General features: G+C 41.5%; 1 protein-coding gene across 3 annotated transcripts in view; it reads left to right on the top strand.

Moving 5' to 3' along the window:
- The window catches only part of cacna2d1a (calcium channel, voltage-dependent, alpha 2/delta subunit 1a), a 98,039-nt gene that overhangs the window by 64,125 nt on the left and 14,124 nt on the right, over positions 1-19,790 (top strand). Inside the window, exons 11-30 of one of the 3 annotated variants that reach the window (XM_030045745.1) lie at positions 4,695-4,853; positions 5,410-5,514; positions 5,619-5,697; positions 6,756-6,805; positions 7,000-7,089; positions 7,919-7,999; positions 8,871-8,954; positions 9,090-9,164; positions 10,006-10,077; positions 10,189-10,260; positions 10,375-10,436; positions 11,139-11,215; positions 13,113-13,121; positions 15,015-15,023; positions 15,750-15,810; positions 15,977-16,083; positions 18,397-18,481; positions 18,742-18,804; positions 19,130-19,245; positions 19,320-19,391. In XM_030045745.1, coding sequence (XP_029901605.1) covers positions 4,695-4,853; positions 5,410-5,514; positions 5,619-5,697; positions 6,756-6,805; positions 7,000-7,089; positions 7,919-7,999; positions 8,871-8,954; positions 9,090-9,164; positions 10,006-10,077; positions 10,189-10,260; positions 10,375-10,436; positions 11,139-11,215; positions 13,113-13,121; positions 15,015-15,023; positions 15,750-15,810; positions 15,977-16,083; positions 18,397-18,481; positions 18,742-18,804; positions 19,130-19,245; positions 19,320-19,391 — 1,528 coding nt within the window. Of the gene's footprint in view, positions 1-4,694; positions 4,854-5,409; positions 5,515-5,618; positions 5,698-6,755; positions 6,806-6,999; positions 7,090-7,918; positions 8,000-8,870; positions 8,955-9,089; positions 9,165-10,005; positions 10,078-10,188; positions 10,261-10,374; positions 10,437-11,138; positions 11,216-11,299; positions 11,361-13,112; positions 13,122-15,014; positions 15,024-15,749; positions 15,811-15,976; positions 16,084-18,396; positions 18,482-18,741; positions 18,805-19,129; positions 19,246-19,319; positions 19,392-19,790 lie in introns of those variants that run through there. The other 2 variants (XM_030045746.1, XM_030045747.1) reach the window with 2 other exon arrangements.

Here is a 19,790-nt window from a genome sequence, read left to right as displayed (position 1 = left end):
GTTGCTATACTGAAACTACAATGGCTGTAATTGCACATCAGTATATTCTTGTTCTTCTCCTTGTGCTCTGCTCTGTAGCTGCATCTTGTATCTTTGTTATGCTCATATCAAACTTTTTCATTTATGAATTTTTAGAATTGGACGTTTTTGGCTAGCTATCTAGTGGGAGGAGTGGCTAGACATAAAGTATCTATCTATCTATCTATCTATAGTCGCCTTGCAGAGCAGGCTGATGGTGATGTAACGTTGCAGAATGCAACCAGTGTGCTTGTAGTTTGTTAATAGCAGCTTCTGTGTAAATGACTTGCGGGTGTGGGTCTAAATTTAAAAATATATCTATATATATATCAATGAGTGTCACAAGCCTTTGTTAGTGACAGAAAAAAATCTTAAATTTTTGAACACCCTAATTGAAAAAGTCCATTGGGAATCTGACAAGGGATTCCTTGATGGAATCAGCTTTCATATTGACCCACAAAAACACATAATCACTGCATCACTCTGTCTGTCTGTCTGTGAGCGAAATCCTCACCTCTTATCACATCAATGCCTATTTTAAAAAATATTGCATATCAAATAGCCTACTGGTCAAAAGAAAGAAAAAAAAAGAATAGCCAGAGGTGGTTGGTTTATTACATGCATGCATAGTAGAGAATGCATGGTGTGCTTGCTTGCTAATTTGCTTGTATTCTGAAATCTTCCTCCTCTCCCCTCCCTTCCTCCTCCTCCCACTCCCTCCTGCTCTCTCCTAATGGGAGTAAACAAGTATGACTTCCCCAGCTTGCTTTCCACATGAACCATGGGTTGCATTTTCTTTCCATTTCTTAAATAAGCAACTTTTTTTTCTGCTTTTGTTTAGAGCCCTCAGAGCAGCTAAGTGAAAGTGCTTTTGAAGTTAATGAAATTAGGTAGCGGAGTCATAAGTATATTGGTGGCACGCGGCCAGGTTGGTAGACGTTTCTGGAAGCATTTTGAAGCTCTTCGAGGGAACACTCTGTTACAGCTTTTCATAATAAGATAGCCTCAGTGTGTTTGTGTTGGAGTGACTGGGTGTAGTTGGGGAGGCTGCCTCTGTTCTGTGTTCTTTAATAATTCATTCCTCGAGGCAATTTGAGTTTTTGTGCCTTTGTGCGTTCATGAATGTGCAAGTCTATTTTGTCTATTGATAGTTTTGTATTACTGTGCACCTGTTCATCTGGATCTTCAGACGAGCCCTTCCTTTTTTTTCTCAACGCCTGTACATATGGTACTGTGATAACAAAACTCAGAGGATTCTCACACAAGCACGCACACACACACACACACACACACACACACACACACGCACACACACACACACACACACAAAAAGGTTTACTCTTGCACATGTACACATCTGCACACACCTATCCAGTAACTCGTTTTCACAGTTCGTCCTGCTCCTCAAGAGGCCTAGTTAGTGTGTGTGTGAGAGAGAGAGAGAGAGAGAGAGAGAGAGAATAGTTTATTAATAATAGCTATTAGTAGCATCAGAATACATTTTTCTGAGTTTGCAAAGTGATGGCATGCCAGCCGGTGCAATTTAAACCTTATGCTATGAGAATGTGTGTGTGAATTTATTCCCCCACACACACACAAAGACACACTCACACACACACACACATACGGTATCCACACATATTCACTCCTGCTTCGTTAATGAGAGAAAGTAACTGAGGTTGTACAACCTAGCACCTAATTATTGACCAAACTACCTGAACTGATATATAAAACTCCAAGTGTGTGTGCGTGTGTGTGTGTGTGTGTGTGTGTGTGTGTGTGTGTGTGTGTGTGTGTGTGTGTGTGTGTGTGTGTGTGTGCACTACAGCAAGCTGAGTGGGACTATAATGCAAGGTATTTCCTAAAGCTGAAATATTGTATCAGCTCATACCTGCCTGATTTGTTTGGATACATTTTTTTTGTATGCTATAATAACATACTTGTAAATTTGTGTGTGTGTGTGTATGTGTGTGTGTCTGTGTGTGTGTGTTTGTGTAGGTGTGTGTCTGTGTGGGTAACCAGTTCCTTGCCAGTACTGGCCTGAAACCTTCACTGGCATGCTTTAACAGTTAGAAGCAGACATTGCGGGTGGAAGGCAACCTTTTGCTTCCTCCAAATATAAACCGGTGTGCTGTAGATGAGGGAAAAATGACTAAAAGACGAGTCAGAAGACCATGTTACTTTTTTTCATCGCTCAGTGATCCAGGATTTGCTGTCCCTCCACCACATTTCTATGTGTGTTGGTCTTGGATGAGGCGGTTTGCGAGTGGCTGCCCTGTCGTTAATACCCACTTTGTGAGGCGGGTATTAACGTAAAGCTTTGTTAAGACTGAACCACAGACATGTTTATTCAATTCTCGTCCCTGTTAGCAATGGTGGCAATGTCTGTCCACCCCCATCAGTGAGTTTTTACTCCTTTAACTGATTTCGCCTTAAAATTTCCCCCAAGTTGCCTCAAAGTTAGAATTTTTTTTATATACTGTATGACAATGTCACATACATACTCAGTATCTGCGGATTACTTTATTGAATCTACATCGCACTTATAATGAGCAAAATATTCAAACTCAAGATGTCATTATTTTATGGCTTTACCATTACATCAAATGTCAAGGATGTTTTGTGCATCGTTTTGTACACCTTTCCCTGTAATTCAGCAGAACGTATATCTTTGAAGCCTTGGGATCTCCACCACAATTTCAAATAAAGTTCTGTGGGTTTGATCAAACCTCGAGCGTGCAGCGTGCAGCGTGCATTTGTCCTGACGAACCCGCCTGTGGGAGTGGCAGAGCTGAAGAGGCTAAGACACCACGAGACAGAAAATGTGTTTATTAAATACTGCCGGACTTGGTTTACACTATTCATACTGTCACATGCTGTTTATACTGTATACATTTACTACTAGTCTATTGCTATTTTATCTCATTTATTGTACTATTTGTACATTTTTATTTCTTTTATTGCCTTTGAATTTGTTTTACTTTTTATCTTTATTGCTTTTATAGCATCTAATTTGGAAGCTGCAAACTTAATCCCATTGAGCTTGTGCAACAGTTTACAACAATTAAGATATTCTGTTCTATTCTATTCTATAACTATAATCCCATGACTGGGGGTAAAAATAAGAATAATAATTTCAGTAACACTTTATTTGGACTGTCTGTTAATATTTATTTATTTATTTATTTAGAGAGGACAGTGCACATTAATTAACATTACTGTAAATGCGCCAGTGTTAGCCAGAGGCTAGTTTACAACCTCCGGCATGATGTTAAAGAACCATTAAAATATACAAAAACGGGACACAAGGGTCATAATACATAAAAACAGGGACACAGGAGACATAAAATTTAAAATTCAATCTTAATATCAACTTTGTGTCAATTGAGCATCAGCCTTACCCTAACAAACAAAAACCTGAAACAAAACTGATCCAAAGTTAAAAGTCTGCTGCTCCTGAGTTTACACTGCTTAGGGTGATCTGAACCTGACCGTAACCATTCACACAGCTGTGAAACACAACTGATACAAAGTTGATGCTAAGTTGAATATTAACATGGGTTAGTGCATATGAACTTTTAATTTGTCACCATTTGGAGACTTTTCCCCTTTTTGACATTACTCGCCACTATTTGGCCTGTTTGAAACTCATTTAGTTGGCTCATGTTGTTTTGAAAACTCATATAAATGCATTTGATGGGTGGTCTGAATCTGCAATTCAAATTTGTGTTTTTGGAAATGGTATCAGCGCTGGAGAGGCAGTATCTGTGCATCCCGTGGGGGTGTCTGAGTGTGTGTGTGTGTGTGTGTGTGTGTGTGTGAGTGAGTGTGATTGTGAGTGTGTGTGTGTGTGTGTGTGTGTGTGTTGGAACATAATCATGATTGGAAGGGTGCAGTCTTGGCCAAAACAGATGTTAGGTATTAATGAGGCATGTCCCAGTCCTCTGTGGGGAGAGAGAGAGTCAGAAAGAGAGAGAGTGTTTATATTTGTGTGTGTGTGTGTGTGTGTGTGTGTGTGTGTGTGTGTGTGTGTGTGCATACGTACATTGATTGAGTTCCATCTGTTCTTCCAAATTAGCCATTCACTAATATTAATCTGAAGACAGTTCACATATAGAGCTGTATTAAAGTAATTTCACCATGTCTGTGTGTATGGCATAATACCAACATAATCAAGCTCTTTACTTTTTTTTTTTTACCTCCTTATGCCACTTTTCTCACACCCCTACCTGTTCTCCTGTCAATCCTTCCTTCTCTACCTATAGCTCCTTTCGGTTTGTATAGATTTGATTAAACCGATATTATTTTACACAGGACAGATTTGTCGAGCAACAGTGAGAAGTAGGGTCATGTATCATTTTGCATGATTGACATTTAAACTGAAATTGAACTGTGTAGTATATGGATGGAGGGGAAAAAAGTTACAGTCAAAGTCAGTCAAGACACCTGGGACCAAAATAAATTTAGTCTCTCTCTCTGAGGCCCAGGTTAATCAAAATTTCTTTTCACACGGGGACCCTCCAGAAACACAACCTGCCAACCCAACCTGTATGTAATGTATGAAACACTGCATGAGTGTGATGAAGGAAAAAAAAAAAGCCCACATATTTAACAGCAAATATGTGCAAGTGCCTTCCCCCCACTTCCCATCATCCCTCCTTCCCTCTCCCCTCCAGTTCAACAACAAGGCCACCCAGGCGGCGTGCTTCAAGAACCTCGTGCAGGCCAACGTCAGGAACAAGAAGATCCTGAAAGACGCCGTGCACAGCATCACCGCCAAGGGCATCACCAACTACAGAGGCGGCTTCGAGCTGGCCTTCAAGCAGCTCGAGCTGGTAAAGTGCCAGTGTGTGTTTGAAAGGGGGGTTGTGTTTGCATGTTGGGTGGTTGTGTTTGGGAAAACATAACAACATAGGAGCATGTTGAGATGGATAAGGGAAGGGCGTGGCAGCGTCTTTTGAAATACCACTGTTAACCCCCAAAGCCCTGTGGGATTTAATTCCTTCTTCCAACATGGCTCTCAAACACACACAGACCAACCCAGCGGCTTGATGAAACCCTGTGGCGTCTACTTAGCCTGATGTTATTTAGACCCATTAGTTTTAATCATGAAAATTATGATGGAACATGGGACACTAATGACTCAATCCAAGTGGATTCTAATGAAGGGTGGATGTTTGTCGACCTCTTCTGGCCATATCTGGCACTGCAGTTTTCCATCTGAATAGCTCCATATTATTTCTCCGCTCATCTACAAGAAACCACTGATGTCCGGGGCACCCGAAGACTTTGGTAGTCATGGCTTGAATAGGTGAAACTCACCCTTGTTTTTGCAACTCCTTCTGCCTTGATAAATAAAGGTTAAAAAAACATTTGTGCCACTTCTTCCAGACGAATGTGACAAGAGCCAACTGTAACAAGATTATCATGCTCTTCACCGATGGCGGAGAGGAGAGGGCGCAGGAAATCTTCGACAAATACAACCATGACAAGACGGTAGGACCGAAAACAAATATGCACTCTGCGTACCTTGTATAGTGTAAAGTTGAAATCCTTGATCTTCATCCAGTTCAACTTTTCACCCTTTGCCATCCCTACAGGTGCGCATCTTTACATTTTCAGTAGGTCAACACAACTATGACAAAGGACCAATTAAGTGGATGGCATGCGCCAACAAAGGTAGGCTCACAGGTTACACCAGTGGTCTGCTAATCTACAGACATGAGGATCAGTTTCTTGTGTACCTGTAAAAAAATGCATAAGTTCATCGGGTCCACATTAACAATTTCAGCTAAGTCTTTTGTTGTGCCAAAGAAACCATTCAGGTACATTATATTTAACATTTCTATGAAACATGAACCCCATCCATCACAATTCTTGTTTGGCAACACACTGGAGTTGCCATTTTTCATTCAGCAACCAATCCTGTGGGCTGCTGAATACGAGCTGGGGACATCTACGAAGTATTCCTGACACCAGTTCCATTTGCACAGTTCTACTCCCCAGTTTTGTACTTTCACTTGTACTTTGGTTCTCTATGAGAGCAATCAGTGTTGAAACAGCAATAAAAACAGGCTTCCTGACAAGGAAAATATTCCCAGCCACTCACAGAGCTAATTGATTAATCAAGCTGTTGCAAAGGCTAAAACATCATGTCCTCAAAGAAAAGCCATCAATGCTGATTTTTGGTCAAGTTTTTAAGGATTTCATGCTGCCCATTTCAGACAAAACTGATTAATAATCTGCAACATCCTCCTGTCTCCATGATCAGCTCATTTGCCCCAAAGTGCTGACTGCCTACTCATTCTCTGAGTGATTCTGAAAGCCAGTCCAGCTGCTCAAAGACACATGTGACTTGTACGAGTGTCCATTCTGTTTCAGAAAATCAGAAAATTTAATTCCAAATCCAACGGAGATCTATGATGCACAAAGTAGATCTAGATGTCCAAAATGGGTGTATTACATTGACTTTCGTCAGTTTTCTGTGATAAAACCTTGAGTGTTTTCAATGATACTGATGCTCCAGATTTCCCATAAGAAGCTTTATTTGTATTTCATCATTCTTTGAAACAGTTGTATGACAGAGACTAGACATGTCATTTCAGGATCTAGGATAAAGTGAAACAAAGGCTGACATCCCTCTGTAGGGTGTCATCACAGTTGCATCCACATGAATCTTCTGTTTTCATTCTGACTCTAGTATGAAAACTAATGCTAGACATATCTGTGTGTTTCAGGGTATTACTATGAGATCCCGTCTATAGGTGCCATCAGAATCAACACTCAGGTAAATCGTCATTCACTGGATAACTCTACCGGGGGACACGCTCCCTTGTAACTGTCTTTCTCTCTGCTTTCCCACAGTACGTCTCTCCTGTTCTCTCACCTCAACATATAAAACAATGTTCCTTCTGCCCCCTTGTGGCTGAACTGTGCATGTGACAAAACAGAGCTAACTCTCCACTCCCCTCCTGTCTGCAGGAGTACTTGGATGTGCTGGGCAGGCCGATGGTCAAGGCTGACAAAAAAGCCAAACAGGTTCAGTGGACCAACGTCTACCTGGATGCACTGGTATGTTAGAACGCACACACACCACATATAGATGAGTGTAAGTAAAGGAAATACGCCTCCATCCATGTATTTGTAATAACAGTGATAGCAATGGCATTTGTAGACAGAGCTTTGTAGAGCTTTTGTAATAGTGGATTGTTTGGAAAATGCTGTTTTTCTGTCATTTACAAAAACAAACAAAAAAAATGCTGTCATAGTTCCTCTGTGCTAATGCTACGCAGAGGTGCTTGTTATGTGTCATTCTGATAACCTTAATTTCAACACTGTCCCTGAAACATTTAATTAAGTGACTTCTGTAGTGTGTTGTTACTAAACAAACAAACTTATGCCATGAAATCCTGCATGAGAACATTTGTTGTGGTACTTAAAAAAGACTCCCTCCAAGATTCACTCTTAGGCAACAATGTTAACAGCAGATAAGGAAGTCGCCCTCAGACTTAAACGAGTTGTTTGGATGTTGTCATCACTCCACTGATAAGAGACAGTCAGCTCGTGTGACTTTGCTGACCTCCTGTCTGCACCAGAAATGCCTCTGCCTCTCGTAACTAGAGACAGCTTATTTTCAGAGTTGGTGTTCCATCAACCCATACATCATCAGTCGGGCCCTTTGACACCCATGAAAGATGCTCGGCATTTTGCAGATGTTCAGTGTCCATCGTGTCATCAGTCAGCAGAATCACACAAAAACAGATGCTCGCTGTATGTCGATCACGCACAGCACTTCGATTGTACATGGTGAAGGACACTGTGAACTGATAAAGCGAGCGTTGAGTTTCATGTGAGTCGCTGCAGGTCGTCTATTAAACATGTTGCATGTTTTGTCCGACAGGAGCTTGGCCTGGTGATCACAGGAACACTGCCGGTGTTCAACAAGACCAACACCAAAGCTGACAAAGAGAGAGGCATGAAGGTAAGCAGACCACCATGGACTTCCCAGGGCTCACAGGCTGAATTGTTATGCATTTATATACCTATATATATTTTTATAAGTAGGTTTTACAAAAGTGTATAAACATTCTACCTTTTGGGATGTGTATGTCATTATTTCTTCACTGCGCTTGACTCACTCCGTCTGTATTCCGTACTTAAACAGTAGCTCTTTCACATCCATGCAGTTTTCCGAACACATTGACTGATGAAGCCTATGTCTGACATTTTGACCCCATGTGAGAATTTATGTCTGTGGTTTTGTGACACGCCGTAATGTTTACCAGACCAAAAAAAAAAAAAAAAAAAAAACAGTAAACATGCATCATGAATACAGTCAATTATCGTCTCATCTTTTACTTTTATCCAATTCTTTCTTGTGGCTCTTCTTTATATCCTTTTGTTGATGCTGTGGTCCCTCCGAGCCCTCCCACATGCTTCTACAGGAAGGGAATCCACCATGTCGCAAGGCAAAATCAAAAGAGATCAAAATGACGGATCAGAGAGACAAATGATCCGGTAGCTAAGTGGTTCAAGATGAGTGGACGGATGCTTTACATGTCTACCTCGAAGGACGCGGGCTTACCTCCGTTATGACTGAGAGCAAGACTGGAAATGCCTCGTCAGTGAGTCACGGTGCTGCATAAAGCTTTTGGGAATGAGACTGTCCAGATTTCAGTTGTACCCCATTTCCTTTGAAATCTTTCAGACTGCACGGTGGGATTTGACTCATCCAGAAAGAACAGCAGTGCTCATGAGTGGGCCTACCGGAAAAGAGACTTACCCCAAGAGAAATACAGTGACTTTCTAGTCCTAACTCCTTGTTGTTGGCTTTTATCTGTTTTATATCTCAGAAACCTCAAAACCAACTCATCTTGGGGGTGATGGCTATCGATGTCTCCCTGGAGGATATCAAGAGACTGACACCTCGCTTTACTGTAAGAGCACACACACACACACACACACACACACACCTCGAAAACACATGCATTTTCCAGATACCATACTTTGTAACTAGGCTTTTCACTCCTTCCTCTCACAAATATCTTCCTCTCTATCCCCTTTTCCCGTAGTTTGGACCAAATGGCTACTACTTCGCCATTGACCCCAACGGATATGTGCTGCTCCACCCAAATCTCCAGCCATCGGTATGCCAAATCACTCAGCTATAGCCCTCAGCATCCAGACAGTCCCCTATTACAGAGACAGTCACCTCATTTGGTATCCTAATTTTCACCATTTAAGATGTTGCCAGATTTGCTCCAAAGACATTGACTATGTTGCAGTATTGCTCACCGCCTCATTTAGCAAGCAAAACGTGACATACCTGACTGTCAGCAAACTGTTGAAACTCAGTAGCCTGACTGGGTCTCGTCTTTTGTGGCCAAATGTACCATAGTAAAATCATATTACTGTCAACAAGTGGAGTTTTTGCAACCTACTGTAGCGCAGCGCAGAGAATAGCGTAGCCTCATGTGATCCCTGCCAATGATCTCTGAGCCAGGCTTCCCAAAAGCAATTTTGCAGACAGATCCTACTTCCTCATTGGCTGTCAGCGGATCAAAGATGACCGTAACATTAGGGTGCGCTTTGCAAGGCAGGCCCTTGAGAGTTAGCAGTCTGGCATAGCCCTAGCATCTTAACTGCACGTTGGCCTGACTTATTAGAGTAGCCTTGATTAGTTCATTTGGCTGGCTTTCATATTATTTTTGAAAATGTCTCAATCATATGGGTTCAGGATCCTGGATCTTTCGAAATGATTGTTGAAACACCCACATGGCCATATGTTTCTCATTGACCTGAGAGATATCTGCTTTCCTTGTAATCTGCCCATGCAAATACTGGCCACTGCGTACAATCGTAGGAGGTAACAGATAAGCAACCTTTAACACCAAAGTATGCTCCTGTAATGCTGCATTCTGTAATTCACAACAACTGTAATGATCACAATAACAATTGATAAGATATGCTTTGTGCTTCCCCTTGTAGACTGCCAAGTTTGAGAAGCCCGTAACACTGGACTTCCTCGATGCAGAGTTGGAGAGCGAGACCAAAGTTGAGGTCAGGAAAATAAATAACTGCAACTCAAAAGACTGCATGACCTCATAACAAAGTCACTAGCTCATGAAATTCTCAATCTAGTGTGACTGATCTTCCTAATGTTGCCGGCAGATAAGAAGAAAAATGATCGATGGTCTGACAGGAAATCACACAATACACACGCTGGTGAAATCCCAAGATGAGGTAACTTCATAAAGGTTTGAAGTCATGATGATGATGATGAGCACATCTGCTAAATCTTGGAAAACTGTTACTTGTATTTTCCTCAGCCCAACTGTTTTGTTCTTGCCTCCAAAGCGCTACATTGACCGAGGTCAGAGGGCATACACCTTTGCGCCAGTGGTGGGCACAGACTACAGGTACATGCCATATGAATATGCTTGAAGACATTATAGAAACATTCCATGGACAAAATAACCTTTAAAAACTTAGTCCAGAGACAGAAAATTCCAGATGAACTCACTTAGGAAAATCGTGGTCCTTAAGGCATGAAACAATTTTGCCCTCACTGTGACTGGAGCTCTGGTCAAAAGTTCAGGACAAACTCACAGTGATCTGGACAGGGCCAATAGGGGCCGCTGTTCTCATCCTGTGTGCACCGCTCGGCAAAGTCAACCTCCTCCTGAAAATGCTTAGCAGGACTTGCTGAAAGCGTGCAGGCAATGTTTGTTATGATGTATTGCTCTGCTATAAAGTTTGGATATGCTGCGTGTGGAAATGGCTTGTGTGATTTTTCTCAAAGCAAAGGGTGAAAATTTGTAAAACGCCGTGTTTAATCTATGTGGTATGTGTGTTTGCATGTGCATCGGTTGGTTTGATTTTGCGTTTTTGTTTTTACATGTGGTTCAAGTTTCAGGTTTATTTGTTATATGCACAGCATTTGCAGTTTTGATGGTGCAATGAAGTGCTGACTTGAGAGGTTCAACAATGGAGTGAATCTCATATAAAAATAGAATTACAGCATTATGGAACTCTATGTGTTGCATTAAAAGGTACAATACAAGACAAAAATACAATTTGTATGGGTGTGTGTGTGTGTCTTTATGTGCGTGTTCTTCCAGCCTGGCCCTGGTCCTTCCAGAGTACAGTCTGCATTATATCCGGGCTACAATCGGCGACACAATCACCCAGGCAAAATGTAAGTGGCATGCTAAATCAATTCAATCTCTTAACACCATTTCTAGCCTTTCCACTTAGTAACGTTTACCTTCTATTTATACAGACAGTAGACAAATGGTCCTGGATGGAAAATGACTGCTAATGCTGTCCAGTGACATTAACGCTCTCCATGTAAGGCTGAGAAATGCTCGTGTCTCAGCTTATGGTTCCTATCCATCACTGTATAGCACCACCACAGCCTCCATACGCACACAACTCACACACACACACACACACACACACATACATCCACACCACCCCTTCATGCCCTCGCCTCTTGTGTCGCTATGGCAACTCGCCCCCTCAGTTGTGGTCCTGTTCAAAGTTTTGTTGCCAGACATTGGGACGACCAAGCTCTGAACGGCTCCAGTGTCCTCTTTCACACATACAGTACTCATCAATTCATTTACGACTATTTGTGAGTGTGTGTGTCTCTGTGTGTGCATATGTGTACTTTCATACTCGAGCCTCCTCCATGTTTTCTACTGGGGACTGTATAGTGGATCAGAGGTTCCATATGGGTAGCGCTGTCGTCTCGTGTCTCTTTTGAGCCCTGCCTTTTCCCACTAGTAAAAAGATGTCATTAACTCATAGTGTTACTCAAAGGGGAGTTTTATTGTGTATTTAGTAACTGAGCGTTAAAAAGAATCATCCCTGGTTAGGGTCTGTCCCTTTGTCTGTCTGTTTGCCTTTCTATGTGCCTATAATCATTAGCCAAATATGGGTGTTAAAGGGATGGTAAATCCAGTTAAAATCTTCATCATCCATCAAGATATGAGATTTGAGAGTTCCTAAAAGTCAGTAACTGTAGTGTTAGGGCCTTCGTTTTCTATAGTAATACATTCCAGCAAGGCTAGGTGGGCCTCAGTTCCTTATCATTACCTTGAGGGTGATGATAGTGTCTGGACGTTTTTAAGACCAACCAACTGTCCAGCAAAGTGAAAATGTCCTGTTTGTTGGATCTGATATAGCTAAAGCTCTTATCGGGGCGTCAACATTGTTAGTAAATGTTTTTGTAGCTGAAACTGCTCCCTCACTAAAACTTAGATTTTGGAGGATTGAGTTGATGTGAGAAAGTAAATGACTGATGCCATCACGAGCTAAAACTCCATATGAGACTGGAGCACTTTGCAAGCCCTCGCCTCCTTTGATAGAATGTCAGGTTGGTAAAATAATTTGGGGTAAAATGGATTCATATCCAGGAATAGGATTGTCATGTCATTCTAACAAGCTGACAGTTACTGTTCCTCACTACCATTTGATCAGGACAGTGTAGTTGAAGAGTCGGTCAAACAGATGCAGAAGGAATGAAAAGTTAGTGTGCGATCTGATTGGATTGAGTGTGAAAGAGACTTTTAATCCCTGCTCGTTTGACTCAGGACACTTTGATTGACTTTTCTCTGCAAAAGAAGATTACTGCGTTTTCATGATGCTTTACAACACCCAGTCATGACAGTTGAAAATGTTTTGAATGGGACATTTCATATTTACAGTTTGTGAATTTTGTGAATTGCTCAGTGAACTGGCTTAACACACACACATTAGAGTTCACACATACTGTATATTCCAGTGTTGACTTTCTGAAAACAGTTCACACACATGCACACGCCTAACCTGTAAATGATACCTGTGAAATTTCCCTTGTACCTCTTTGGTTGCTTATTTTAAATTTAAGTGCATTTCACTTTTCTGTACAATATTCTTATTCAATGCCAGTTTGAATAAAATATTGCATAACCCTGTGTGCTTCTTTCCTGTCCTGCTCTCTTTTCCAACTACCTCTTTCCTCTCCTCACTCCTGTTTCCTCATACCTAATCCCATTCTCCTGCCCTCCTGAACTCTTGACCATTCCTGGTGTGTTGGACCCCCCCTGCAGCATTTTTGGGCAAGTATTCTCCCGCTGTGCTTTACCTCATAGTCCCTGTCTTCTTAAGCTCACTCCACCAACAAACACCATGCGTGGAAGCTGGCTTGGATACAGCTCCACTGCTAAGTCTCACCAGTCTAACACTGCTCGTTATATGGGATGTTATGTCTGTTGTTGCAAGCTTACTAACATGCAAGTCACAAACTGAATGATTTGTTTTTATGTATTTATTCATTTTATGGCCTATGATTAATTATGAGTATTTGTTTATGCTGAATCAAGCCGTTGTCTGCTATCAGAAGTAGCACTTCGCATGCAATGCCACGCCCACACAGCTGAGCGGGCTGGATGTGTGTGTGTGTGTGTGTGTGTGTGTGTGTGTCTGTGTGTGTGTGCGTCTGTGTGTGTGGGTGGGCGTGCACGTGCGTGTGTGTATGTATTTAACTCCCACCTGTTCCAATGGCACTCAGATGTGGTTTTGGCACTAACCCACTGTAGCAGGAAGAACAGAGGAGAGGATGTTTGCATTATTTTAAGGTGAAGCCATAAAGGAGAAAGCTGTGAGTGTGCACCCAAAACATGAGTCGGTGCTTTTTTTACCCCTTTAGTCCTCCTCATTTGACTCATTTTGAGTTTTACAACCTCATAAAACAGCCTTAATGAAAGACAGGAATCCTCCTTACCCACCAAACATCACCTCTCCTCTTTCTCCTTCTGTGTGCTCTGTCATCATTTTTGTCTTCCTCTTGTTTTTCTTACTGTAATGGTCACTGAATCCAAAAGTTCCACCAAAGTTCACAGTGTATTTTAATCTCTGTTTTCACATAAAAAATCTTAAACCCAGCTTGTTTATGTTTTTTAGAATTTCAGAGGAATCAGTGGTGAATAAGAGCTGAATAATATTTTAACTGAACACAGTTTGAAGATGTGTCACTTCCCAGCTGCCAAATCTAAGCTGAAAATTTGTAAATCAAGCTTTTGTTCTGCATGTTTCCACGTTTATGGTTGGTTCAGGTTCAAATTCATTCACATTTTGGATGAATTGCCATCCCTTCATGCATTGCTTCACATATTATTTAATCAAAGTCTAGATTCATTTTGCCTTTTGAATCAACTTCTGTAATACTAATTATGCTCTCCACTGTATGTCCAATTTATTGTATTGATTCAGTCATGCACAAAATATGCAATGGGAGGCAATGTCATCATCAATGGGGACAGGCGTGCGAGAACACAAAAACTGTGCACACATCTCTCCTTAAATCTCCTTGCTATCCATCATTACTTGATAATTTGTTGGATTAGTAAATGGATTGGTAAGTAGTGATTGAATATCAAAGGAAAAGCACATGGATACAATTATTTTCCAATCATAACCACCAAAGAGGACAAGGAGTAGCCCATGATGTCATGCAAAATTTCCCTCTATGGTATAATCAAATGTCAGAGCAATGTGCTTTGCAGAATGTCAAAGCATCCTTAAGGTTATGCACCGTTGAACCATGGTTAACATCCCACGGTACATTCCGGTGCATTGTCATGCAAATACATCATTCATGTATACTAATTCCATAGATTAATCATCAAAAGAAATCTAGTATTATTGCTAAAAACACATCTAAACACAGCTAAATCCTAATGTTAAATATGCTAATTCCTGACCACATGTTAGGCCTCTCATTGTGTGCCTCATCAGTTCTGTCTCCATTTACATCCAAAGGCATAAAACCTTTTGTTTGGAGTGCAATATTTCTATTCAGGACTCGCTCTGTGAATAAAATATTGTTACCTTTGACCCCTGTGGTTTTACCCTGTCTTTTTTCTTTTCTTTTCCCTTCCGTCTTAACCTCCCTGGGGATGATTCTCTTGTTCGCTCACTTTCTCTCTGCTGGGATTTTTTTCCCACTCCAGCTAAAGATGGCAAGTATTTTTTTCTTTACTTTCATCTTTTTCCTCCTGTTCTTGAGCCTTGTTGGTACTTTACCCAGCATGCTTGGTGAGGTCTATTTAGCGCTGTTGGTCCTTCTTATTCTTACCTGGTATTCAGTTTGTTCAAGGTCGTATTCTTTACAGCATTACTTTTTTTGTGAGACACTGGACTGTCCTCAGGTTTTGTTTATATAATGTCAGTTAATCTAGTTTGGCTGTAAATGTTTGTTTGTTTTTTTTAAATGTTGTCTTTTTGGGTACAAACTTTGCATCTACTAGACTACCTTATTTGTCTTTTATGTTGTATTTGAGGTATTTTAAGAGCTGACATTTGCTGCAAACATTCAGGAACCAGTTCAGCTGTCACAGATCTAAAAGAAAGAAGTCTTAGCTCTGGTGTCAAATGAAGAAATTTGAAACACTTTAAGATGTTGAGGATGTGGGGGTCATAGGATACCAGTATATGATGAGTTTTTGTGGTTTCTGTATTTGGTGTTTTAATGTTTTGCTAATGAGTAAATTAGTAAATTGCTAGTAAATTAATCATTAAAAATTAAAATGAAATCCCATTCAAATTCACTGTTCCTGTGGGAGTTCTGTCTTGCCTCTGTCAAATATTCAACAGGTGTAATCCATTCTGCTCAGTGGAGTATCATCTCATCTGCATATAATGATCACATTGGCTTACTATTAATTTGTATCTTTATCTTTCATCAGTCTCCGAAAGTCTGCTGGCGGACAAGTTTGATGAGTATGGCTATACATTCATTGCACCAAGGTAAGACAACAGTGTTGTGCTGTTTGTTATGAAATTAGCAGAACAGTTTGAAATAGGGAATTTGTTCTCCCCTGTTCTACAATGATTCAGTATTGAGATCAAATCTTCACCTTGATCTTGCTTTTTTGTGCCTCAGTTCACCATAAGGTTATTTCTTTTCCTATAGGGAGTACTGCAAGGACTTAAAACCACCTGACAAGAATGAAAACAACACAGAGTTCCTCATGGAGTTCAACAATTACATTGACAGGAAGACTCCAAACAACCCCATGTGTAAGTATCAAAAAACTGAGAAAAAATAAACACTAAGAAACATTCCCTGATGTTTCCTCCTTCACCTGGCAACTTAAATGAAGTGCTATTTAAATTTTGTGCCATCAAGCATGACATCCTTGTGTTTTCCTTGTTAGAACCAAATCTCCTATACTGGACTTTAGTTGTGCTCTGTGGCACACTTGGATTCGGTTCTCATCACAGATCCCCATTTACATCTCAAAGAGCTTCTAAGTTCTACAGTATTAGCTGCAGTATGTAGACATGAATGAATGCCGGCCATCTGGCTTGGCATTTGGGTGTGTATTGAACATTTAATGGAAGAGGGCCAACTGAACCTATTCCCAGAGGTCTCTCTTTCCAGTGAAATACAGGTCTGGCTCGATGGCTCAGTGTGCATGACCAGGAAAAGCTTTGTAATGTGGAACCCCTGTGTTCGTGTTACCCATTTGATGCTAACTCTAAAAGTCTGACCATCACACGCCTGAGTGCACATGTGTGAGGCACATCGGCTTAGATGTGACACACACACCTACACACACACACATGCACAATATCCACCAGTAATATGCCTTCCACACCCCACCTATAGCCGCTCGACCTCATCCAATTACTGTGTGTTTGTGAGAAAGAGCAGGACACGTCAAGCCAAGAGCGCGAGCGGAGCAATAAAACTCAAATCAGGGGCCAGTGGACCTTCTCCCAAACATCTGACCAATGCATTAACATCCTCGCCATTTCTCGTATGGACTCATTGATATGCATCACTCTCTCGCACCCTGTTTTTTGTCTTCTAGCTGAGCCAAAAGCGGAACGTTTATGAAAGAGCTCCTTTCTGATATTTTGTTTCAAAGTTTGGTTTGATGTTTTGAGATTGTGAACTCATTTCAAAGATCTCAGATCAATCAACCCAATAAAAGTCTTCACCCAATTGAAATATTAGTTACACTGCTTTTAGCTCCTTGTTTAATGGAGTTTGTAGAGAACAGAGAAAAAAGACTGAGGGGGAGAAAGCGGGAGAATGTGGCCCATGTGGACTGTTGGCGGCGCGAGTATTGTTACACGCTTTACTTGGTTAAGCCACTGCAGTGGCGGAGAAGTTGAAGTACATTAGGAATTCCTGGGCTGCCTTCAATAAAGGATCCCTAATGAAAACCACTGGAGGAGGAGAGATGGTGGGGTGGTTTGGAATAAAGTGTTACACCAGCTGTTTTCTCTGATGTGTGTGGTGTGTCGTAAAGGTTGGAGGTAGGAGGGGTGGAGTAGGAGGTAGGGGAGCGTGTGTGGGGAGGGGGGCATCGACAAGCCTCGATGTTAATGGACTGAAGCGGGTCGTCGGGGAGTTCAAAGTGGTAGGGACGGCCAGGAAAAGGGTGAGCGGCTTTGATCGGCTGCTCGGACCGCGTGTGTTATTTGTGTCGTACAGTCTTGTCGGATGTCTCAGAGAATTATTTGTTACACCTATACACCCCCTCCCAACACTACCGCCACCTCCTACACCTTGGCAGCGTGAGTAAATTAAGCACCCGTTGTTAGTGGGTTTTCATGCCTGCTGCGGTTGTACATTGTACAGTTGTGTAAGAGAGTGTTGAGTGATGGGGAGAGCTGTGGAGAACACTGTTGAAAACGGTGTTTCATGTACTTGGATGTGCGAACATGTGGAAAACAAAGTTCGCAAGACTGAAAACCCATCTTTTTGAGATGTGGCTCAGGTCACTTTCTCCTAACTGAAGACGATTATCTACCTATTTGTTCATTCTGTAGTCCTGGGAATATTGTTAAGGCATTAAGATGCTGAGCCTTTATGCTCCTGGTTTTGGTTGCTTGTATGTTAAGCTTACTCTCCTGTTGCACGTAGTACTTTTTAGTCACTCTGGATGACTGGATGCCTTCCTATTTCTCCCTGTTCTGTTCTTACTATATATGTCTCCTCCTGTATCTTCAACCACGTATTCTCTTTGTAACCTACCTTCTTTATTCAAGACTCCTTTCTTTTGTTCTTCATGCTTTTTGTTCTTCCACTATCTGTCTTCTCTCTGTATCTGGCTGTTGATGCTCATGGGGAGTTTGTCCCACAGATCCCAGCAGATGCGTCTTACTCAGATCAGTACTTTTCAGACCAGGGGGTTCGAAACAACAAAATGGCTCTCTTACAAAGATGACTCATTTTGACAGCTGCTGTCAAAAGACTGGACACTCTTTGAACACTCACTTTGATCATATCTGATCGCCCAACGGACTGAGAAATGGATTTCAAAGGTAAAATGTTGAGGTTCAAGTGACGCGGTGTGTTTTTTTTTTTTTTTTTTCCAGGCAATGTGGAGCTGGTGAACCGCCTACTTTTGGATGCTGGCATCACTACTGATCTGATCAAGATTTGGAAGGAAAAAGAGCTGCAGTAAGTCCAGCACCAAACCACGGCGTACAATACCATCACAACGTTGCTTACATTGATCTTCTTGTGATCCAGCTAAACAAACCCAAATGTGGCCTCGATTACTTGTTATTTGGTATTTGGTAATGAATGTCCAAAGGGAAAAATTAAATGCAGATGGTTGAAGCATTTCAGAATCACTAGTAAATGTCAAGCAGGCATAAAAGCACATTCCAGCGTTTTGTAACTGTATGTTTTATAGCTTTATCTTCTCTGCCTTTTAGGCACGGTGTCTTGGCCAGATTTGTTGCCACTGATGGAGGGATCACACGAGTCTACCCCAAAAGGTACCTGTCAAGCTGATGGTGGGGGAGCTGATTTAGAAGCAGGGGAAGGAATAGATAATATGCTTCAGATTATTTGATAAAGAATAATGTAATGTAATGCAGCACTTATGTGAAGCCTTTAAAAGAATATAGGATTATGCAGTAAAGCTGCAGGTTTATGTCTATTGTCACCCAATAAAAAACAGTAAGAAATGAACTACATTTCCCTTTTGTTAAACCACTTTATCAGTCTTGCCAGCATCGTAATTGACGGGTGCTGCTTTTAAACAAAATATGTTTTCTCTGTGTGTGTGTGTGTGTGTGTGTGTGTGTGTGTTCTTGATAGTGCTGGGATGTATTGGAAGGAAGATGCAGAAACATATGAATCAAGTTTCTATAAGCGGAGTTTGGACAATGATCTGTACATCTTCACACCAACACCCTACAATGCTAAAGAGAATGGTAAGTAAAGGCCACCGTTTGTGTATGTGTGTGTGTGTGTGTGTACAGTAATTTCCTTCTCCTTCTTCTCGCAGGGAGTGACGACTCAGTCCTGGTGAGCAGAGCAGTAGATGTTACCATTAATAATATAACGCTGAAACCAGCTGGTAAGGATACACACACACACACACACACACACACACACACACACACTCACTTACACTAAGAGTAGCTCTTATTTATGCATTTATACCTCTCATTTCTCAAGTTCTCCCTCTCACTCTGTCACATACACACATAAACACACTCACACTTCCACTATGACTCCTATATACACACCCACAATTGCAACCCCACACACCCTGTTCATTTTCTCCCTCCACTCCATTTCTCCCTCCCAGTCTTACATGTACAAACACACACACACACACACACACACACACACACACACACACACACACACCCAAAAAGGCTCTTATTGACGTACCCGCACTCCTCGTTTGTCTGTTTCTCCCTCTCCCTTTGACACATACACACAAACACACACACACAAACCACACATCATG

The sequence above is a fragment of the Myripristis murdjan genome, chromosome 23, assembly GCF_902150065.1.
Source record: "Myripristis murdjan chromosome 23, fMyrMur1.1, whole genome shotgun sequence".
NCBI lineage: Eukaryota > Metazoa > Chordata > Actinopteri > Holocentriformes > Holocentridae > Myripristis > Myripristis murdjan.
The sequence above is the reverse complement of the archived record's forward strand: the minus strand, read 5'-3'. Positions and strand labels throughout refer to the sequence as shown.